Raw genomic sequence first — 16,825 nt, 5'->3', positions numbered from 1 at the left:
CGTTAATGACCCTGCTACTTCACCCTCGGGTGTTTGTACTCTTCCAGCTTTGCGCCAATCGCATCATAGAAACGATATCAACACACCCACTCACTCGCCATGAATTCTGCCGACAATGCCCACCTCTATTCACACATGGGCTTAATCAGACATTACACAGACTTTGTGCTAGCAGGGTTAAGTCTGTTTAATGTCTGGTCTAACTGACTCGTACATCTGCTTTCTCACATACAGCTCCTCAGGGTAAAGTCTAGATACGTTCAGGGTTGCAGTGCATGTGTGAAAGGGGCTATTATCTCTATTTTCCCTATAAATAGCACCAACTTGCTAATTTCTTTACACGGAACTTTATTGGAAATGATCAGTCAATAATGGACCTGTAAAATAAGCGTTTTCCCACATTGATTACAATCAAATAACCAATCAAAAATGTTTTTATTGATGTATTGTATTTATGAAAATGAAAATAGTCACTTATCAGTTAGAATGTAAACTGTAAATATGATACAATACCCAGATTCCAACAAAAATTGTGAAAATAAATGACCTCAGTGCCATTAATGGTAGTTACAGTGCTGCCTCTGACAAAAAAAATTAAATAAAAGACCATAAGGTTATATTTTGATAAATTCTTACAAGACAAGTACACTTGTAAGATCTCCAGCTTCTGCCAGTTGCATATGAAAAGCAGCAAGCAGAGAACCTCATTGAATGTGTCTTTATAAAGCGCTTTGAGCGGCTGGAAGACTAGAAAAGTGCTCTACAATTACAGTCCATTTACCATTTTCAGTCCATTTTACCATCTATATGTAATGTACAAAAGACAGTGGAAATAAAGCATGAGCAGTGCGCAGTGAACCGACACAAAAATTACATCCAGTTACAAAGGGTAACAATAAACACTACACTGGTAAAGCTCAGTACAGCTCCTGGGAATCCCTGTTAATGAAAACGACAGCAGCGCTTTGCGGGCCACCTACATCCCCTGAGTACTCCTACAAATGAGAGAAAAGAAAAGTGAGTACGTTAATAATCTCTAAAGCATATCCTTGATAATAATGTTTATCTTTAAATAGTGTGAAATGGAATGGATTTCTTTTTACATTGTGCCTTGCTTTTATCATATTTACTTGTCTCAGCACAGGATCCTGCCCTAGAAATGGATATTGAGGATATATAAGCCACAAATGATAATGCGAATATATATTACTCAGCATGTGCAATATCTCACAGTCCTATAGTTGAGCTTAGTGGTATGATTCTGCCCCGATTTTATATTCAGAGGAAAGAGAAGTTGCCTTACTGTGTTGTTTCCACAGCTTTCTCAACCAGATGGCCAAGCCCACGAGAAACATGATGGAGGCACACACCAGCAAAGTCTCCAAGATGTGACTAAAACACAGACACAAGCACTCAGCGGTCTCAACACATAGTCCAGCTTCAAGAGCAGCTCAGGCCTATGCTGCATCTGTTTTTACATGATGGCCAAAATGATGACAGATTTCTCACGAACGGCAAGTTTTAAAGCACAAGCATAAAGCAGAGCCTCACTCCTCTTGCCTGTGACTGTTCCAGGACTCCTTCGTGATGGGTTTGGGTGGAGGCAGGTACGCAGCAGACTGACTCGGTGTAGGTGGGGATGTCGCAGTCACTGCAGCTGAAGATAAACACAGTGTGGCAGAAAAAAACGATGCACTATTTTAAGCAAAAGTTTGTAGCAGCACCCACAGAGTTCATAACATCAATAGGCCTTGATAAGTGACTCGTGATAATCAATACCTTTGTACAGCTGGAGACCTAAGAGTCCCCGCCATCTGTCACAAACACATATTGATCTGCGGAGCCGCTCTTGGGTACTTCTCATTCAGCCGCTGTAGAGTGATGAACGTGGGGAAGAAGCCACGTAGCAGCAGAATTGGGTCTCTCTTCATACAGACAATGGTTTAAATAGCTTTTAATAAAATTCGAGAGTTTGAATTTGTGAGTCAGATCACTTATCTAATCAACTCCCCATAGCACACTGTGATTTGTCTGGTTTTCACCCGATAAGCTCAACGGATTTTTTAAAAAGAGGTTTCCCAGACTGAAAGCACAGCTTGTGAGAATTGGGCTGATTTGGTGAGGTTCATGTCTAGGATGATATAAAAAAATTTATATATATATATATTTTTTTTTCAAGCTGCAATAATGAGTCAAATGAATATGCTTAGTGTGAAAGAGGTAGCTACTAGTGACAAACTCACAGATAATTATCACCCAACTCTGCAGTGTCCCACACCTTGATAGAGTGCTGCAGGGATGACGTATTTTTGAAGGCCAACCGAGAAGTTAGAATCTCACTGGTTCCCTTTAACAGAAAGCCAATGAGATTTTTTTCATATGGTGTTGGGTTATTGCAGAAAATAAAGGTTTAAGCTAGATAATCTTGACAAAAGGAAAGAACTTTTATGATTTTTGAACGGTAAAAACAATTGCCTGATGAAAAAAAGCTAACGTTAGGCTACAAATAAACTACACTGTGATCACAGGACTTCACTACGGTAAAGTTGCCCTAGTGTGCGGCGTGTTAACTGCCTTTTTTAAGACACGTACAAATTCAAGAGTGGTGTATTTGCTGACGTAATTTATGTCGTAAAACGAAACGTTAAAATGCCTTAAGCTTCTGTTAACTACAGACCTTATTACAGACATCTAACCAAAAAAAAACATTCAAAAAACCCAATGACTTCCAAATGAGGCGGAAAGGCACAAATGCTAACTCATCTCTGGGTTGTATGACTCATTCTGGCAGCACTCTATTGAGTATTTTAGTTTCTTTCAGCTCATTGTTTTGGTTTCCCAGTCCGCAGCTTAACTTCTTATCATTCTTACTCTCATGGCTCTCACAGACCTAAGGCGATAATATGTAGAGTAAATAGTGTGTCTGCTTGTTCTGCTGCCCCAAGTGCGAAAAACAAATCAATTAATACTGTTAATAAAAATATTTCCAATTCAACAATGGATCGATTAGGAATTGCTCCGATTGTACTCTAGATGTCTAGATTCACGTTGAATTCAAAATATGAATAGATGATTTGTTTATTTCTTTCATTGTAAGGGTTCTTTGTCAACCTACTAGTCGTGGGTCTTGGTGTGACCAGCACATGAACGGACATCTGGTGCTGTCCCGCGGAGCACCAGTACCAGCCGCTGTCTCTCATCTGCAGCTTCTTTAAGGTTATAGTGAAAGCCCCAGTTCTGTCATCGCTGATGGCCACTGAAGTGTCTTCGTAGCTCCCGTCAGAACCAGTCAGCCGACAGGCGCTCGAGTCTCCACTCCGACACCACTTCTTCTGGCTGTCTCTGTTGGCAAAGCAGTCACAGGGGAGTCAGTGAAGGCTCACTGTCCATCACAGTTTGGCTTGAATTGAAGATTTTCAACAAACAACCAAGTTTCTCAGGTTTGCTGATGCTTTAAAAATTTAGTTTTTAAAAGTTTGGGTTCTACATTGTCTGATGGTAAAAACAACAACTGACAATTGTGATATGTTGAATTCGGCAATAAAATACCTGTATCTCTCACTGTAGTGGCATTCAACTGTGACACTACTCCCTTCTTCCCCACTCAGTTGGCTGTTCACCACTGACATACCTGCAGGTAAGGAATGCAAACTTAAAAGGCCACTCTATTTGGGTGATCTCAGAAATAGAATGTGATGTTCATAACTACGTTTTCAGTATAATCACCTGAAGCTAAGAAAGTCCTTCATATTCACTGAGTCTGCCATGTTTCTACAGTAGCCCAGAATGGACAAACCAAACACTGGCTCTGGCGAGAACATTTAACGTTACCTGAAGGCCACCGTAGTTCCCCAACATGATTGTAAAAGTGCGGTAAAGTGAGTCGCAGAGGGCTAAACCGTTGTACTTTTGTCTGACTTGCATTGCTCATGAAGTAATGTTATTATAGTATGGATGGCCTGTGATCAAGGCGAGCGGTATTGCCACGTTTTTTTGCCACTCAGCAGCTCACTTAACCGGAGTCTTGGAAAAGGGAGGAGTGAGCGGAGGGGTGTTCAGTTGGTTGCAATTTACAACAACACCACTAGACGCCACCAAATCAAACACTGTGTCTTTTTTTATATTTGCTATCGAAGCATTCGAATATCCTTTTCAATGGTCAATAAACACATCAGTTCAAAATCACTCCATCACTCACCATGAATGACCGTGATGTACGTGGAAGAGACAACGTCGCGGCTCCACACGCCGCCTATCTCCACGCCACACATGTACCAGCCGGAGTCCCCCTCCTTCAGGTCGCTCAGGGTCAAAGTGAACACCTGCTGGACCGGGTCGTCGAAGATGCTCACTTTCTCCGTGGCTGGATTGGCTGAATCGGTTCGAGCTAAACTGGTGCAGAACTCCCTCGTATTCCCCCGGCACCAGTACTTCACATAGCCGGCATACTGAGGGTCATAATGACACGGGACTCTGAGGGACTGACCCTCCATGGCTCTGAGCTCTCCCTCGGTGACCCTGCAGAGGAAGGCTGATGGAAAGTGGAGATGATTGAGTGTTTGAGCACCAACTTGAGCTCAGACTCTCAGCCATGCTGCAGTCAAAACAGACTCACGGTGGACATTTCTAATCCAGCATTGAGGAGCGGAGAAAGTGGCCTTGAGCAATACTCGTACCACATTTATGGTTTCGGTTTCCTTTGTAAAGAAACACTGCTCCTACTTTAACTTCCCTCTGTTTCAAAATTGGATTATTCCTATAAAATAGAGATTTTGGGGGACAAATATAAACATCAGACATAATGTTTGCCATGGGCAAGCAGCACAGAAGCTTGGAAGATTAAAAAAAACAACAGCTCCTGCAGAAAAATAACAGTAACAATTTACTAGTCTGGCCTTTAACGAATGATTAATACAGAGAAGTGATAAAATAGTAAAGAGATCTGAAGCGTATAAGAATTTGCCAAAAGCACACTGTTATTAAAGTGAGGGGGCTGCATCATAGACATGAATCATTCTAACTCTGTTTTTTCATCAGTTATCTGCCTAAAAAGGGCTACAAAGGCATATTGTACAACTCTAATAAACATATGCTCTCAGTTTCTATATTATTACCTGCGATCCATGGTAACAGGCTGAGGGCGAGTATAAAGGGTTGCCGCATGTTTCGCCGTCGGTTTGAGGAACTCTCTCTCCCTTGTCTAAACACGGACTCCAGATTCCGCAATCCGCTAACCCTTGGTCATGTGACCACAAGTTGGCTCCAGATGTTCCAGATATTAACCATGTAGGTGCCAATTAGATTTTAAAACTCAGGAATACTTCTAGCAAACGCTTTGGCACTTTTGTAAAATACCACAATTTGTCTATGGCTTTCTGTGAATGAGTCTGATCTCTATTATCTTTTTTCAGCTCACACAACATTTTAAAAGGCAATGTGTGAAAATCCATAAAACTATTTCAATGAATTGACCCGTTTGCTGACATCTTTTGTATTCTTCGACTCTCCGGTCTGGGCTCCGGATTCCCACAATATACAAGAAATCAAGACCACGGGGGAATAGTTGCAATTTGGGCAATATACTCATTAGCTTTTGAGCTGAGAGTTCAAGGAGAAGTGTGGTATCGATCTTCTCATCTAACTCTGAGCAACAAAAAGCTTATTTTCGAATGTGGAACTATTCTTTTTAACTACAGTTTTGGTCCGTAAGTTTAAACATGTTCGTCTTTCCTCATATCTTCTTGTCTTATTATTTCAGTCACAGTGTTAGCCATCTTTTTTTAATATCCTATTCCTCCCAAGCAACCAAACACTGAGCGCCTTCCCACCATGCATGCAGAGGATTCATTTGGCAGGCTGCAAAGAAATAATTTGATTTTGATGCCTGAAATCTTTGGATTTGGTCCAGACTTCATTTGTCGGATTAAGCCCCCCCCCCCCCCCCTCAGTCAGCCACTGAATTAACAAACAATTATTCCAAGGCTCTCAATTTGCTCTGTGAAGGGTGTCAAGGATGTCCCCAAAGTCCCCTTTTTGCTTTGGCTGCCAGGCCTTTTATGGTCATCCATTTCCTGGAAAAATGTAGGCAGAACCCAGAATTGAAACTGAACATGTTCCTGCAACAGCCCTGGCAGATTTGAGAACCGAAACTTTCCCAAGACTAATTATTCACAGCCTTTCAAGCTCACTGCCATGTCCCAGTGTCAACATTGTGAAAGGCTGGTTTACAGATCTGTTTCTCTGTGTTACAAGACATTGATTTTGGTAAATTGTTGCATCAAACTAAACAGGATTGGCTCGATGGTCACAACGTTCCCCCTTCACAGAGCATGTCAACCTGGTTAGAATGAATGAATGAATGACATTTATTGATATAGCGCTTTTCACAGACAAAAAAGTCACAAAGTGCTTAACAGAGCAGAAATTTAATAGCATAAAAAAACACAATGTGGCCACAGGGAGCCAGTGGAGAGATCGGAGTACGGGGGTGATGTGAGACCGTCGATTTGTCCTGGTGAGCAATCTGGCGGCAGCGTTTTGGATGACCTGCAAGCGGTTAAGGGCAGATATACTGAGTGATGTGAAAAGTGAGTTACAGTAGTCGATGCGTGAAGAGATGAATGTGTGTATGATCATCTCTAGTTCAGGTGTTGATACAACAGATCTTAGTTTACTGATATTTCTAAGGTGGAAGAAACATGATCTGGACAGCTGTTTAACATGGGGGGTCAAACGACATGAATCGATTGAAGAAAATCCCAATATTGCGCAGGTTGCAATGGGCAGCAGAGGAGAGTGGACCAATACTCTGCCTGATCATAGGGACAAACTCATCCGGTGCAATAACTAGAACCTCCGTTTCATTGTTAAGTTGTAAGCAGTTTTCTGCCGTCCAGTCCTTTGATAGCATTGACACAGTCCAGGAGCCTAGTTAATGTGAAGACTTCGCTGGGTTTGAATGACAGATGGAGTTGGATATCATTTGCATATAAATGATAGGACACATTATGACTTTTTAATATAAGGGGGGAAAAGGTCTTCTATCGGTCTTTCTTCCATCATCCCTTCATGTTAGGTCATGTAAACAAACCTTACGTATGTATGGCTGAAGCAAAATGGTGCCATGATGCTTCCTAGTGTTTGTCTTTATTACTGAGGTTCTAGTATACATTGCTTTGCGGTTTCAATGCAATACTAGTACTTGGTCCCAAACGGGCCATTGCTCTAAATTGAGATGTATTCCTTCCAGTGGAAGAGGAAGCAAAAGACAATATCACAGTCCAAGTCCACGGTATCAATTACACCTTTAACATATTGTCTACTTTCAGCAAGACATTTGAATTGTGATCTAATTCTGTTGTACACAAAGTACAGTAAGCAGTGGTGGAAAGTACATTTACTCAAGTACTACAAACAGAATGTAAGATAGCTAGGATGTGCTCTACCTCGAGCAATCAGACACCAACATGTGGCTTACATGTAAATTAACCGGTAACATTGTACAATAGTTTAACATATAACAATATAACTGTGACACGGGTCATGTTGCCCGAGTAGTTATACTTCCAATCTTTAAGTGAATGTATACTGAAGTACTATTTTCACTTTTACTTGTAATGGAGTTTATTGGAGTGGTTTTGTTACTTTTACTTGAGTAGATGATCGGAATACATTTTCCTCGTTTAAATTTTTCCAGGTCCGATATGCCAAAAAAATCACCTCATTACTTAATGCTAACCCATTTTCAAAAGGACCGGTGCTAATGTTATCCCTTTAACATTTAGAGGTGGGTACCTCTCTCGTCTGCTATTGCATCAGCATAGGAAGAGATGTAGATGACCGTTTACAGAAGAAACATGCGACGCCAACTCGATTCAGCCTGTTTTTCATCCGTATGTGAGTTTCATGTCCAATTGAAACTGGTCCGCACAGCCCACACCCACAGACCAAACTAAAATGAAGCCCTCAGGTCAGTGCGGTCTGTGACAAATGTTAAGTGGCTCTGCACAGTCACAATCAACTGAGCTGGAATGTGTTTCCATCAGGTGTTCCAGAGCAGGTAATAGAAGTAAACCCTCTCATTGCTCTGGGGTGCAATGTTCTTGCTCTCCCTCTCTCTTAGCATGATGGACAGAAGGCTCATTGGCTCAATATACTGGGAGGAAAAAAAATGTTGCAATCTGTGTGGGGTCTTTCTAAAAAGGGATAGCACAGCAATTTTCACAGTTATATTTTTTCCCCATCAATCATTTTAACAGACTTATTTTTCTGGAGCTAACTCCAAACCCCCCCCCCCCCCCACCAAATCCTGATGTATAAAGTCATATTTTAGGCTGTTATATTACTATATAGTCGTCACCCTCATAAACAGGGGTTAAGGGGGTATACTGTCTGATATTTCATGTAATGAATTAATAGAATCACGTATTTTACAAATGTATGTTTTTACTGAAAAACACCAGTCCTTACTCAAAAGGTTTGGGTTGTTTAAAACAAGTCTATTGTTGAAAACAAAATGCATTTCTTTCAAGAACTGCTTCATTATTCTCAAGGTAACCGTTTGAGTTGTTTTTATTTCTTCTTCTCAGTGCAAAAGGGAATGCTTTACAAATTTTAATGTAAAAAAAAAAAAAAGGAATACAAGAAATCAATCCATATCTGCAGGGAAATTATACTGCATCTTTGTGTGACAAGATGCAGTTAATTCAATGTTGATGGTGGGATGTCACTCTGGCACAAAAGCAGACGTAGCGTCATGTCCTGAAGGGGAGCTTTGATAAGTTCTCTGTCGTGATCTATGGGGGAAAAAAAGAAGAAGAGGTTATGGGAGCAGTTATTCAGAAACAAATTGAGAAAGAAGAGAATGCAGTGTTCCCTTTGCAAGTCTACACATTAAATAACACTGTTTTGCAGCAAAGCAAAAGCATCATGTGGATCCCTGCAGAGAAGTTAGACTTGTTTCACGAGCATAAACCAATAAAACGCATAGATCTGTATCAAAGCCCACATAAAACTCGTTTAACTGGATAAATTCCACCATTTATTGCCCATTATGAGAGACTACACTGTGAACACTGACGCATATCTCACACACAATAAGAGAGGTTTTCTCTTATTCAAAAGAATACCGGCCGTACAAAAACACATTCAAAGAACAAGTTCTTCCAACTATTCGGTGGTGTTCATGACCTTGACCAGTCAGGGTTTGACTATTTCAAAAGAAATCTGAATACACCATGTCAGAACTACAGAACGTTCAGGCCTAATTGGTTAGTGGGCTCCATCAAGGCTCCATAATGTGCTAGTTGCACCTTGATAGGAGAGAAATCACTCAATAGTCTAAACCAACAGCTGCACAAATCATACTTCGAGCAGCGTAAAGCAGCTGGAAGGAAAGCTTACTGCAGAATACCATCTGATGACCGGATGTGTTCAAACATCAATACACACAAGCGTGATCGTCTCCATTTGGGGTTTTGAACTAGAATGTGACAATGGGATTTCGAGCAAAAAATGGTAACTTTAAAAACTCCTAAAATGAGAAACGCACGTGTGAAATATACACACCTGAGAGGGAGGACACTGAGTCAGACGCACGTCTGTTTTAACCAATGAAGTTCATCACAACCAGATGCAGGACGGTGTGAGCGAATAGGAAGTCAGCGAAGGCTCTCTCTGAGGAGATGGACAGGAAGTCTCCTTTGTTCTGTGGGTTGATCTGGATACGAAGACACACTATAAAAAAATAAAGACAGTGGATTTAGTATTACTACACCGTAGAGCTATTACACCGCAAACATCAATGTGAGGAGCTGCCGTTAGTTCTCCTTTTTCTATTAGAATAAACTGGATATCGTTGGGATTTAATAGCTTTTTCTTAATCTTTCGACATTTTATAGCCAAACAATCAAATAAGAGTAATCATCAATGCAGTAAACATTATGATCTTCATATGAACCCAATTCATAAATCTAACCTAGTTTATGATTCATAGAAAAGTTCCCAAGTAGTCTAGTTATGTCAATATGAGCTCTGAGTAACAGGGTTTTCACTTTCCTCCACTGTGGGGATACAAATGATTCTGTTATTCAGTTCTTAGGTACAACCAGACACCAGTGTATTAGGCGCACCGAGCACAAACGAATGCGCTCTAATGCAACAAATCCTGCCTTCATTAGAGTCACTACGTGGATTCATTGATACTGCTGTGTTGAATCAGCACTATGCTAGTTGTCGAGTCTACAAACGTAGAAAGGTAACTTTAATCTAGGAGTTTAAGTGACAATTCAGTGTGCTTCTTAATTCTAATAGAGTAGAAGAACATTGCCATACTCCGTGTTTGTATTTATTTTACTCCTCTATAATTACACTTGAAGCCGTGTGGTTTTAGCATAGTTAGCTAGCTTGCGTCTGTGCAGACGTTGACTAATAATGGGCCAGACGTGCAGTGACCGAAACCGTCCAAACTGACGCATTGTGCAATTCATCGGCAACACATAACAAAATGTAACCGAATAAGTATTTACCTCCGAGAATGAAAGCGCCAACACACGAGATGAAGCCCGACAGAAAGCTATTGAAGGGGAAGGTGCCGACGAGCAGACAGTAGAGGAACTGCAGCGCTCCTGTCAACAAGATGTACAGCAGATATGAGTCCACCACTTTCAGCTTGTTGGGCGTCGTGGTGGTGTACTCCTCTAGAAACCGAGAAATGACCGATATGACCGAGTTCGACATGGTTGTTGTCGTCTAATTTCAACAAATGCTAGCGAGTTGTGCACAGGTCCCCTTCCTCAGTCGAAAAAGTGACGTGTCCTCGTCAACCGGAAGCGGCCTTGGTGTTCCAAAGAATATATTCCGAGCGTGATTGCGAGCATAGGTTCCGAGTCGCTCGGATAAAATAGCAAAGGCCGGTTGAGGAAGAAAGGAGACTTGGCGCCGCCCACCGTACAGCACAGAGTTTTAGAAAGCAGGAAGACGGCTCACTTTGCCAGTATTTCGAGGTACAGTTGTGTCAACCGCATTCTCGGTTGTCACCAATTGTATTGGGACGCAGAAGGCCCCAGTGCCTAACCTGTTAATTCCAGGTTAAGCTTTAGCAGTTTTGAATTTCACCAATTATTAATACACACAAACACACATGGAAACGTTGTGTATAGCGACAGGAATTTATCACAAATAATACCGGCACTCGCGGTCCATTTGGCTGTTTGTAAGTGACGATACACGTTTTGTAACGCCCCGTCAGACTTTCCGTACCGCTTTTTCTCACCATTGACTCATCTTCGCATCGGACCATCTCTGTGCTCGCTCAGCTGACCCAGGAATGAACGAGTTTGTGTAATTTCAAAGGAGATATAAAGGTGCGCGCGTTGTAAACCTCCTAATTTAATTGCTGTGAATGTAGTCACCAGATAATGTCAACCAATGGACCCCGCTACAACAACCCCCGATCTGATGCAGAACGAGTGTGAAACAGAGTAAGTCACGTTTAACTTCGATAGTAAACAGACGACCTCCTCCAACTCACCGCTAGTCTGATTACATCACAAGCTAGCTACACTTTAAAAAGCCGCATGTGTTTACTGTGTCGCTTGTTTAAGGGACTGTGTTGTACAATACGTCATTGAAGTGCTGTGTCATTGTAACGTTAGCAGAAAATCAATTTGGCGATAAATACACACGCTCTTATGCTAATTTGGTGTGTTATATATCCATAGACCATTTGATAAATGAAGGGTTATTATTAGTAACCGAGACTCCACAGCAGTGATCAAATGGGATTGTCTTGCTCTGCCACTCCTGTTTAACTGGTCTTTTAAAGTGTTCATATTCACTGGAGCTGTGAGTGACACACTATGGTGAGCCAGTTGGATGACTCAGCAATTTTGTTTGCATAACAGGTAGAAGGCCTGGTGGTGTACCTGTGGGTAGTGGAGGTAGAAATGAGAGACTGGCCTATCTCTATCTCCAACCAGAGAGGAAGTCTCTCTCTGTCTCTGTCTCTCTCTGTCTCTCTGTGTGTGTGTGGCTCAGACCTCTTGGTACTTATGATCCTGACTACTGCATCACCGCTGTGGGGTCCCTGCACTGACCAGCATGATGGTTGTGAAACCTGACACTCCTGGGCGGGTTTGCTCTGTGCAAGCATTGATGGCACTTGTTGGCAATTTATCAGTGTGTTCTTTTCAGATGTAACTTGTATCGATTAACTCCGAACATTGTGTGTGCATGCAGACAGACAAAGGTAGCCTTTTGCCTGACTTTCTGTAATCTCAGCCTGATGGTTGTGAGAGCTAATGTGCAGTTGGAGCAATCGGTTTTGAGAAGTGTGTGTGTGTGTGTGTGTGTGTGTGTGTGTGTGTGTGTGTGTGTGTGTGTGTGTGTGTGTGTGTGTGTGTGTGTGTGTGTGTGTGTGTGTGTGTGTGTGTGTGTGTGTGTGTGTGTGTGTGTGTGTGTGTGTGTGTCATATACACTCTGCAAAAACTTTGACTTGTTGTCAGACCTCCGAACCATCCGTGGAGAAAGAGCTCTGACCATTCAGCTGATTGAATTCCAAGTGTCCGTTCAACAATATACTTAAAAACGTTTGAGAGTTTTCTCATCACGTTTATTTGAATTAATAAGATTAATTCACCACCGCACTGACTTTGGAAGCGTTTGTTTTGTATACTCGACATGCTTTGAATGGTTCCCGTAGTATCAACCACCTCCTTATTCTTTGTTTTTTGCCTCTCTGTTGTTAGGTCAAGTTCAATCTGGAACTGGTGGCCTTCCTGGCGTCCAACCTCCATGTCCCTCTTAAAGACTACGGAGTCCAAGATTCTTGCTTGTAAGACTGTTGATTATTATTATGCAGATTATTTAACTACTAGGAAGTGATATAAATGTTACTTATCAGCTGTAATGATATTAAAAAGCCTGCTAACTCTTTATAAAATACCCATGAGCCTGTAATAAGTGTAATACGACACCATTACGTCACCAGCTTTACAATGAACCTATCTCAGGGTATACACTGATCTTTCCTCCTCTATGTCTGGTCACAACAGGTATTCAGAATGACCTCTGGGCTCGGTTTGTGACCCTGCCAAACCAGGATCGAATATGGACTCTGACTCTCAGCAAGAAGGCGGTGCGCAAGCCTGCAGAACAGGGTACCACCCTCCTCTCCGGCTGTTTGTTTAGTGGGAGGCGACCGCTGTACTTCCACAGTGCTACTGAATGCATGATATGACCCGTGACGTAACTCCGCTATGTCCTTTTTTCCCCTTAGCCCCAAAGACTCCGCTAGTGATGGTCCACGGCTTTGGAGGAGGGGTAGGCCTGTGGATCAGGAACATGGACACGCTGAGTCGGTCGCGCCCTCTCTACGCCTTTGACCTCCTGGGCTTCGGCAGGAGCTCCAGGCCTCCCTTCCCCTCAGACGCTGCCAAGGCAGAGGAGCAGTTTGTTGAATCCATTGAGCAGTGGAGACAGTCCTTAGGCCTGGAGAACATGATTCTTCTGGGACACAGTCTCGGGGGGTACCTGGCTACCTCCTACGCCATCCAGTACCCTTCTAGGTAATAATACTAATGTGATGCCGTCTCAAACATCAGATAATGAGGAGCAGCTGCAGAACGGATTACTCGCAGCTGGCAGTGATTTGGTGGTTTGTTGTTGTTGTTGTTGTTGTTGTTGTTTGAGAATGAAGGACTTCAGTAAGTCATGTTCAATGGAAAGACATTAGTGAAGCCAGAGACTGTATTTCGACAGTGAACATTAAATGTCATGTTGAATATTTCTGGCTCGTATCCAGAATCAAGAGAACTGAATTTTGAAGTTTGAAAGTGACAACGGTGACAACCGCCCCACGAAGTGACTGCGCCTAGCCCAGAAATAGTTCGCAACATAACCCTCCATAAGATCCACAACTACGGATTAAACCTTTGGACTAGATGGATAACCTGGCTGCACAACAGCTGGCTTGCGGGACATTTTTTAATCCGTCGACCGATTTTAAGCACAGAAACCTTGCACACTGAGTCTGTTGTTTTATTTTTTTATTTGCTTTTGAAAAAAGATGGATAGGGCTAGTTCCAAACTGGGCAAATAAATATGACATTAGCAGGAAGCTAATGTTTAGCTTCCTGGAGCACGATCACTACTGTAGTTTTAGTCAGTCCCGTTCATCTCTGATTCCAATCTGTTCTGCAATCACCGGCCACATTCTATCTGTGGATTCTGCAGCTCTGTGTGTTTTTACTTTGTTTGTCGTAAAGTGCTTTGTGCTGGGAGATGAAGTGAGTCAGACGTTTGCATGTATGGTGCCTCTGAGTGGTCAAACAACTCTCTTAATGCTTTTGACGGACGCGGATACAACGCAGGAAATCGAACCTGTTCCGAAAACGTTACTAACACTTCTAATGACGGGCACATTTTTTTGGAATCGGTGCGTAAACCTGAGGACTTGGTGCGCAAAGGCCTTTATTCTCAGCAAGAAAGCTAATTGTTAGAAGAAGAAAAAAAGTGGTTGTTTTGTGTAGAATTAGAAAAATTCTTGACTTTGACTCTCCTCCTAGTGGTGGTATTCAAAAAGACCCCACCGTGTGTGGAGCATAAGCTGATGACAAAACAAATGCCAGTTGATAGGAAATTACAATGTACCCTGCGTTCCTCCTGTAGAGTGTCTCATCTCATCCTGGTGGATCCGTGGGGTTTCCCTGAGCGACCCCAGACTCAGACCCAGGAGAGTCAAGATCAGGGGACGGAGGTGGTGAAGCGGCCGCCCCTGCCACGCTGGGTGAAAGCAATCGCTGCGGTGGTTTCCCTCTTCAACCCACTGGCCGTCATCAGAGCAGCGGGGCCATGGGGTGAGACAACGTTGTTCATCCATTATTGCGCTGTGCCACGTCGACACACTTTCCGCTCATCGTACGGCGTGTCGTTGATTCAGGTCCGGGCTTGGTGAACAGATTCCGTCCGGATTTCAAACGGAAATTCGAAGATCTGTTTGAGGATGACACTATGACGCAGTACATCTACCACTGTAACGCACAAACCCCGAGGTAAGCGAAAGCACCCCAACGCTTCATCACATTTTCGATGGCGGAACATAATTGCAACAAAAAAAGCTGACCAGTGTCCTGCCGCCTTGTCCGTTTCCTCTCCTCCTCCCCAGTGGCGAGGTGGGTTTCCGGGCCATGGCGGAGTCTCTGGGCTGGGCCAAGAGGCCCATGCTGCAGCGGGTTCACCAGCTGCCCCCCTCCATGCCCCTCACCATGCTGTACGGAGCTCGATCCTGGGTGGACAGCTCGTCCGGGGACAGCGTGGTCAAGATTAGGAACCAGGCCCTCACCAGAGTCATCGTGAGTAGAATCACAGAGTAGAGTCATGAGGGCTAGGAGTCCAAAATGTGCAGTTCAGCATTGAAATGGCATCATTTGAATGAAAGTCATGTTTGTTGCTTTTGGGTTGATATCTCAGAAACTCCTCGAGGCAAGGACTCGAGGATGACCCGATTTTGGTGGTCAAAGGTCACTGTGACCTCACAAAACATGCCTTTTGTTACGTAACTCAAGAATTCACGTGCTAATTCTGACAAGTTCACACAAATATCTAATGGGACATAATGAAGAAGTGAAGAAATTTTTTTTTTTTTCACTGTCACGGATGTAAACCGCAACATGACGTCGGTTGGCGGAGGCATACAACCGCGAGGCGGTGACTCTAGTCTTCACGTGGTAGTGCATCGTTGCTGACTTGTCTTTTTCATTTTCTTATCTATTCCACTGTGCAGCTGATAGACGACGCCTCTCACCACGTGTATGCTGATCAACCAGAGGAGTTCAACAGAGTGGTGGAAAAGATATGCAACTCTGTTAACTGACTGCCAGTATGCGTGTGTTTGTAATTTCATTTTTGTGCGTAAAAAGACAATTCATGACGGTTTTAGCACTGCAACATGTGGAGCATGTCGGATGGTTTGGCGTTGGGGCATATCAAGACATCCAGTAGCTCCACATGAGTTTGAACGTTATTTGTTTCCGAGACCTGTTCTCCAACTCCAACAGGTTGACGATGTTATTGTTGCCAAGTTATCTTGTCCTTTATAAGCTGATGTATTGTAAGGAAATGGTTTATTTATAACATGATTGAGTTAGTATGTTAATGTGATCATACAGAGTAATAGTTGTACTTCTTAAGATAAATGATGTTGCCCATTGTTATATTTGTAACACACACGCACACACTACTCTGAATGCACTGGGTTTATGTGTGACGGAGCAGCCACATGGCGACTGACACGCACTTTTCTTTTTATGTGCCTGACATTAAGTACTGTATCAGATATTTTGTCTTTAATCCCTTCGCTTTTCTCTTATATATTCCCCACAGTATCAAACCACTGTTTGTATTTTATACCTTGAAAAGAATAAAAGCTTATTTGACAAACTGCTGCTGTGGAAATCCACATGCGAAGCACTGTGGCCCAACCAGTAGAGGTCAGTAACAAGTCCTAGTAGTTTCATTGGTGCGCTTTTACTTCGGCCTGTCGGCAGTGGGAAATGGCTCGTGGAAGTCCTTCATTCAAAATGTTGCGTTTGTAAAAGCAGACAAATATTATCACCGAAAGTGCCAGTCACGAAGCCAGAATTGCCCCAATCACTGTTATAATTGTCACATAATTAAATGTTATCAGGAGTAATAATTAAATTATTCAACCAGCATTTTAATGTTTTTTTTTAAATTATTTAATAATTAGAAATTAAACCTAAATTTGATTCTGCAAGTAGCCTTCTTTTTGGTTGAGAATTAGATTTTTCAATAAAAGACTATTTCC

At 42.5% G+C, this 16,825-nt stretch overlaps 3 protein-coding genes across 6 annotated transcripts; 1 reads left to right on the top strand and 2 right to left on the bottom strand.

Annotated features, from left to right (window-relative positions):
- Nucleotides 1-346: 346 nt before the first annotated feature.
- On the bottom strand, nt 347-5,203 carry pigr (polymeric immunoglobulin receptor). Of its 4 annotated transcripts, none has more exons than XM_079173219.1 (8): nt 5,115-5,203; nt 4,199-4,531; nt 3,550-3,631; nt 3,116-3,342; nt 1,552-1,657; nt 1,304-1,392; nt 1,104-1,153; nt 347-995 (listed from the first exon to the last, which is right to left on the bottom strand). In XM_079173219.1, the coding sequence occupies exons 1-8, from the start codon at nt 5,161-5,163 to the stop codon at nt 918-920; spliced, it is 1,014 nt and encodes a 337-aa protein (XP_079029345.1). In that variant the 5' UTR covers nt 5,164-5,203; the 3' UTR covers nt 347-917. The 4 variants fall into 4 exon arrangements, with proteins under 4 accessions (XP_079029345.1, XP_079029347.1, XP_079029346.1 ...); XM_079173221.1 differs by having other exon boundaries at nt 1,131-1,153; XM_079173220.1 differs by having other exon boundaries at nt 1,561-1,657.
- Nucleotides 5,204-8,553: 3,350 nt separating this feature from the next.
- Nucleotides 8,554-10,837, bottom strand: dad1 (defender against cell death 1). The gene is made up of 3 exons (XM_079173224.1): nt 10,527-10,837; nt 9,568-9,735; nt 8,554-8,795 (listed from the first exon to the last, which is right to left on the bottom strand). The coding sequence occupies exons 1-2, from the start codon at nt 10,735-10,737 to the stop codon at nt 9,605-9,607; spliced, it is 342 nt and encodes a 113-aa protein (XP_079029350.1). The 5' UTR covers nt 10,738-10,837; the 3' UTR covers nt 8,554-8,795; nt 9,568-9,604.
- Nucleotides 10,838-11,323: 486 nt separating this feature from the next.
- Nucleotides 11,324-16,815, top strand: abhd4 (abhydrolase domain containing 4, N-acyl phospholipase B). The gene is made up of 8 exons (XM_079173218.1): nt 11,324-11,480; nt 12,747-12,832; nt 13,053-13,157; nt 13,277-13,565; nt 14,668-14,855; nt 14,939-15,050; nt 15,164-15,350; nt 15,782-16,815. Exons 1-8 carry the CDS (start codon nt 11,428-11,430, stop codon nt 15,869-15,871), a joined length of 1,110 nt encoding a protein of 369 aa, XP_079029344.1. The 5' UTR covers nt 11,324-11,427; the 3' UTR covers nt 15,872-16,815.
- The last annotated feature ends 10 nt before the right edge of the window (nt 16,816-16,825 follow it).

The sequence above is a fragment of the Pholis gunnellus genome, assembly GCF_910591455.1.
Source record: "Pholis gunnellus genome assembly, chromosome: 14".
NCBI lineage: Eukaryota > Metazoa > Chordata > Actinopteri > Perciformes > Pholidae > Pholis > Pholis gunnellus.
The sequence above is the reverse complement of the archived record's forward strand: the minus strand, read 5'-3'. Positions and strand labels throughout refer to the sequence as shown.

Excerpts from the sequence above, each read along its gene's own strand:
- pigr (XM_079173219.1), bottom strand. The coding sequence starts at position 5,163 with ATGCGGCAACCCTTTATACTCGCCCTCAGCCTGTTACCATGGATCGCA. Across the intron at positions 3,343-3,549 it reads CACTACAGTGAGAGATACAG|AGACAGCCAGAAGAAGTGGT; the intron begins GTATTTTATTGC and ends CTTTGCCAACAG. Across the intron at positions 1,154-1,303 it reads AAAGCTGTGGAAACAACACA|GGCAGGATCCTGTGCTGAGA; the intron begins GTAAGGCAACTT and ends ATCCATTTCTAG.
- dad1 (XM_079173224.1), bottom strand. The coding sequence starts at position 10,737 with ATGTCGAACTCGGTCATATCGGTCATTTCTCGGTTTCTAGAGGAGTAC. Across the intron at positions 9,736-10,526 it reads TGGCGCTTTCATTCTCGGAG|TGTGTCTTCGTATCCAGATC; the intron begins GTAAATACTTAT and ends ATTTTTTTATAG.
- abhd4 (XM_079173218.1), top strand. The coding sequence starts at position 11,428 with ATGGACCCCGCTACAACAACCCCCGATCTGATGCAGAACGAGTGTGAA. Across the intron at positions 12,833-13,052 it reads GGAGTCCAAGATTCTTGCTT|GTATTCAGAATGACCTCTGG; the intron begins GTAAGACTGTTG and ends TGGTCACAACAG. Across the intron at positions 13,566-14,667 it reads GCCATCCAGTACCCTTCTAG|AGTGTCTCATCTCATCCTGG; the intron begins GTAATAATACTA and ends TTCCTCCTGTAG.